General features: G+C 43.9%; 1 protein-coding gene across 1 annotated transcript; it reads right to left on the reverse strand.

Annotated features, from left to right (window-relative positions):
- Positions 1-3,724: 3,724 nt before the first annotated feature.
- LOC133922258 (universal stress protein PHOS34-like) lies at positions 3,725-4,735 on the reverse strand. The gene is made up of 3 exons (XM_062367502.1): positions 4,427-4,735; positions 4,187-4,293; positions 3,725-4,081 (listed from the first exon to the last, which is right to left on the reverse strand). Exons 1-3 carry the CDS (start codon positions 4,635-4,637, stop codon positions 3,866-3,868), a joined length of 534 nt encoding a protein of 177 aa, XP_062223486.1. The 5' UTR covers positions 4,638-4,735; the 3' UTR covers positions 3,725-3,865.
- Between the last annotated feature and the right edge of the window lie 687 nt (positions 4,736-5,422).

The raw sequence follows: 5,422 nt of genomic DNA on the forward strand, positions 1-5,422 counted from the left end.
CGCTTAGCTTTAATTTGGTTTCTGTAGCTCAACTATGTGATTTAGGTTTCACATGGTTATTTATTGATGTTGATGTTACCATAAGTAGCAAGAAGCATAATGATCTAATCTTTAAAGGCTTTAGACATGTACATATATATCTTGTGGATTTCTCCTCCAATAAAGTTAGCTTGAGTACACACCTCTTTACCAAGATATCTATGGGTTGGCTTTGGCATCGTCGTCTTGCACACATTAGAATGAGCCAACTCAAGAGGCGTTAAGAATGGAATGTTAGTTGGTTTGAAGAATGTTGTATTCGAGAAGGACAACTTGTGTAACGCTTGCTAAGTGGGAAAGCAAGTTGCAAGCTCACATTCATACAAGTCCATGAAGTCTACATCAAGACCATTGGAGCTACTACACATGGACCTCTTCGGACCAACTACCTACAAAAGTTTTGGTAGTGATCTCTATTGCCATGTCATTGTTGATGATTGTATAAGCCCTTTTCATGAACTTTCTTTCTAGATGACAAGAGCAAGACCGTTGGAATCTTCAAGAAGTTCATGAAAAGGGCTCAAAACGAATTTGAGCCCACACTTGTGAAGATCTAGAGTGACAACAGCACGAAGTTTAAGAACACATACATTGAAGAATTTTGTGATGATAGAGGTGTCAAGCATGAGTTCTCATCAACCTGCACCCCTCAACAAAATAGCATGGTGCAGAGGAAGAACATGACCTTGATCACTCTTGCAAGAGCAATGTTGGATGAGTATGGTACACCGGAGAAGTTTTGGGCGGAAGCAATCAACACGGTGTGTCATGCATCCAATCGAGTGTACCTCCACCGACTATTGAAGAAGACATCATATGAGCTTCTCGTTGGGAGGAAACTCAATATCTTTTACTTACAGGTGTTCCAGTGTAAGTATTTTATCTTCAGGAAAAAAATGCCTAGGAAAGCTTGAAAAACGTTGCGATATTGGTTTTCTTGTTGGTTATGAATCTCCAAAGCATATCGAGTATTCAACAATGACACCGGTCTTCTTGAAGAAAAATGTGATGTGGAGTTTGATGAATCTAATGGCTCCCAAGGAGAAGGTGTTTCTTATGATGATATAGGTGATGAATCATTGAGAGATGCAATAAAGAATATGATAGTTGGGGATATCAAGCCTAAGGAGAATGATGAAAATGTACCTTCTACTTCAATTCCACACACCTCTATGGCACCTTAAGTTGATGAAGATGAGGACAAGGATGATTAACCATTTCCATCACATGATATCCATATCTCTCAAGAGGAAGCTCAAGCTCAAGCTCAAGATGTTGCACCACCGTAAGATACACCTCAAGAACCACAAGTGAAGCATACACATATTTCCAAGGATCGCCCAATTGACTTGATTATTGGAAGTCCATCTAGGGGAGTGCAAACTTGCTTTCGTCAATATGCTTATTTTTGTGAACATTACTCATTTGTCGCTTGTTTGGAACCCACACATGTATATGAGGCTCTTAAGGATCTGGATTGGGTGATGGCTATGTAAGAAGAACTCAACAACTTCAACCACAATGAAGTATGGATTCTTGAAGAAAGCCCTCAAGACAAGAATGTAATCGGAACTAAGTGGGTGTTCCGCAACAAGCAAGATGAACATGGTATGGTGGTACGCAATAAGGAAAGACTCGTCGCACAAGGATTTTGGCAAAACATTCGCTCCCGTGGCAAGGCTTGAGGCTATTCGTATCCTTCTTGCATTTGCTTCACATCATAACATTAAGCTTTACGAAATGGATGCGAAGAGTGCACTCTTAAATGGCTTCATCAATGAACTTGTTTATGTTGAACAACCCCCCAGTTTCGAAGATTCTAGATATCCTAATCATGTCTATAGGTAGCACAAGACGCTTTATGGACTCAAGCAAGCCCTAAGAGCTTGGTTCGAACGCCTACGTGACTTGCTCATCAACCAAGGGTTCAAGATCGGGAGGGTGGATATCATATTGTTCACAAAGATCATTGATAATAAGCTTTTCTTGTGTCAAATTTATATTGATGATATAATATTTGGTTCAACTAACAAAGAGTTTTGCAAGGAATTTGGTAACATGATGTCTAGGGAGTTCGAGATGTCGATGATTGGCAAGCTCAACTACTTCCATGGATTTCAAATCAAGCAATTGAAGGAATGAACATTCATCCATTTTGAGATCATGTGATGAAAAATTGGTTCGATTGATGAAATTGGCAGAGCAAAGTGATTTAGCATAATGATATTTGGTTGATGTTCATGAGTTACTAAGATATGCTTGGATAGCATAGTTGGTTTGATGCGTTATCATTAGTTGGGTATGCTTATATTAGCGTGTTGGTTTTTCTTGGAGTTTGCGTGGTGTTGCGTGAACTGATCTTGAGTCAAGTCGGGAAGGACTTGTGCTCGTACTCGATTGTTGTTTGATTCATGTGCAGGTGTTGCTCGAAGGCGAACGTGGTCGATGACGGATCAATGAACTAAGTTCAGGGAGGAATTGAGGTTCGGCAACTAGGTTCAGGAGGAATTGAGGTCGTGGTGATTGAGGATGTCATGTGGGACGTTCGAGCTGAGAAAATAATGCATATGGAGACAAGGCTTCGCGATGGACGCATGAGGTGATCTGGTCGTGTGAGAACGTGAAGACTAATTCGTGTTCAAGTCGGAGTAGGCACGAGGGAGTAATGTGGTGGCTGGACTTGAGAGAAGAGTAAGTGTCGAAGACGGACTCTGAGTTGGTTACGTATATGCATATATGCATGGGAGATGTGCATGCATGATTACGTAAGAGTTGTTGGCTAATTAGCTTAATTAGCGGAAGTTGTTTGTCCTCTTGTTATTAGAAGAGGATAGAGATCAGATTGAATACAATAGGAAGTTATAGTTCGTTTCGATCACGTTTGTGCGTATGGTTACCCTATAAATAGAGAGATCTGTTGTATTGGAACAGAGTGCAGAACAGGGCAGCATAACGCAACAAAGAGTTAGAGAAACTTGAGAGAGAGCGGTTTTGGTATTACGTGGAAATCTTTGTTGGATGCTTTGGAGAGGCATCTTCTAAACTCATCTATGTAATGAAAATCAAGTTTCGTAAGTTGATGAGTTGTTGATTCGTAATTTTCTCTCTGTTCAATATTCTGCATGCTCAGTTTTGGTTTTCAGTTAATTTCATGTGTCTATGAAGTTTCATCTTGGTTTAATCCATTCAAAACCTTGCTAGAATATCCATGTTTGATCTGAGAAAATTTCGAGTGGATTTGGTTTGTTCTCGAGTAGTTTTTTTGTCAATTTGACTAAGTTTTGATCTACTCGATACTGGTTGACACAATCTGCTTCGACTAAGAATAACTTTTTATCCACATATCTGATTTCTCAATACTTATTGGGTTAGTTTCATATTTGAATCTAGTTTCTGCTGACCAAATTTGAGAGCAATCCGGCCACAAGATCTTTCTGTACATCGTTTTTACTAGAGCGTATACAATCTGTTTCAAGTGGAATACCGAGTTTAATCGAGTTTTGATTTGAGTAAGTTAATGTTTAAATTTAGTTTCTACAATTATTCATCCCCTCTGATTGGATATTTTATGCATATTCGATCCTGAGTCTTGATTAACTTGTAATCATCCATCTTAAACTTCTTGGGCCAACCGATTTTGTAACAGTGCTAATAAATTGGAGCAAGATACCAGGACCAAAACGACTGAAAACATCACAGAAATATATATATACATGGATGATCTGATGGCCGAGCAAGATACAAGCAAGGATCAAAACCATTTTCTTTATAACTATATATATACTCGTCGAGGCAAATCCATGGTGCCACGCGTACGGCCTCATCCTCAAGCAGGTTCGCGGTTGGCGTCGGGCCTCTTGACGACGACGACGGGGCACTTGCACTTTTGCACACAATGGTTGCTGACGCTCCCCAGCAGCGCCCTCTGCAGGAAGCCGTAGCCGCGGGTGCCCATCACCAGCATGTCTGCGCCGACCTTCTCCGCGGCACTGCAGATCACGTCGCGCGGGTCGCCCTTTTCCACGCACGTCTCCACCTTCACCTGCGCATGCGCAGCGCGCGCGTTAGTCCGTCACGTGAACAGAGTGGGCGGATCCCCTGTTCTTCCTTACAGAGAGACGAGAGAGCTATCAAGCCCAGCACAAACGTTGGGGAACGCGGTGCAGATGCTCCTGGCTTTGGTGACGACGGTGTCAGCCACAGATGCCATGTACTGGTCCATGCTGTCCATCACCTCCGACGTCAGCACGTACCCTGCCATTGGTCGCGACATTCACAGCATCCATCACTGATCGAGTAATCCATAAGCGTTTATATGTGTATCCATCGCTGGGCCGTGTGAGTGTGGGAGGGGAGGATAGATCGATGAAGTCGCCTAGAAGCTCACCGACGCCGTCGATGACGGGGTAGTAGAGCGGACGCGTCGGGCAGGCGTGGACGAGCACCACGGCGGGCGGGGGCGCTACGACGGCCTCAGCGGTGGTGGAGACGACGTTGGAGAGGCACCAGGAGAGCGCGTGCATGCTCTCCTCGCTCTCGTCCACCGCCACCACCACGCGCCGCGGGGAGACCGTGGCACCTCCTCCGCCCATCCCCATGAACGAGTCCTACCTAGGTTCTCGAGCTGGAAACAAGAGCTGATGGAACTGGCTGTGTAGCTTGTGCCTCAGTCCCGCACTCTCTCCTGAATGCTGACAGGCTAGCAAAGCAGGAGCTATATATCTATAGGAGAAGATGCTTAGCTGATCGATGACGCCTACAGTGCCAGTAGATGACGCGGTACCTTTCGGACGGTGACACGGTAGCTTTGTATCGTTCTGACCCCGTGGGGCTGTGCTACGTGATATAGGTTTGGATAAGGCAACGGGAGGCAGAGGAGCCCGCGCGCGGTTTCTGCCGCGCCGTGCCAGCGGGAATGGGCTTATCGTGGGAGCAGGGAAAGGGACCGTTCTGAACGCATCCTTGGACGGAGCTGACGGCGAAGCGGAAAAATCTACCAATCGATCAACGATCAGGCTGGTGCTGAGAAATCCAGTTAAGTCTTTGCGATCTTATCCACTCCAGTCCGCGAGAAGCCAAACCGCCGGTGCTGTGTTAGTTACACATATCCGGTAGTAGTACTGTATTAGATTATTAGATTAAGCTATTTTCCAAAAAGAAAAGGAAGCAGTCTAGTAGAACATGCGATACCGATAGGCTGAAATATTGCGGTTACTATTATATTGTCAATGTCGAATATCACGTTTTCAGCGGTGAGGATCTACACAAATATATGGAAATGCTCTTTTTCTTTATTATTCAGCATAATGATAGATATAATCTCCCACATCTCATCTCCTCTCGTGTATATAGATATGGTCCTGCTAGGATGAAGTCCTTTTCA

This window comes from Phragmites australis, chromosome 6 (assembly GCF_958298935.1).
Source record: "Phragmites australis chromosome 6, lpPhrAust1.1, whole genome shotgun sequence".
Taxonomy (NCBI): Eukaryota; Viridiplantae; Streptophyta; class Magnoliopsida; order Poales; family Poaceae; genus Phragmites; species Phragmites australis.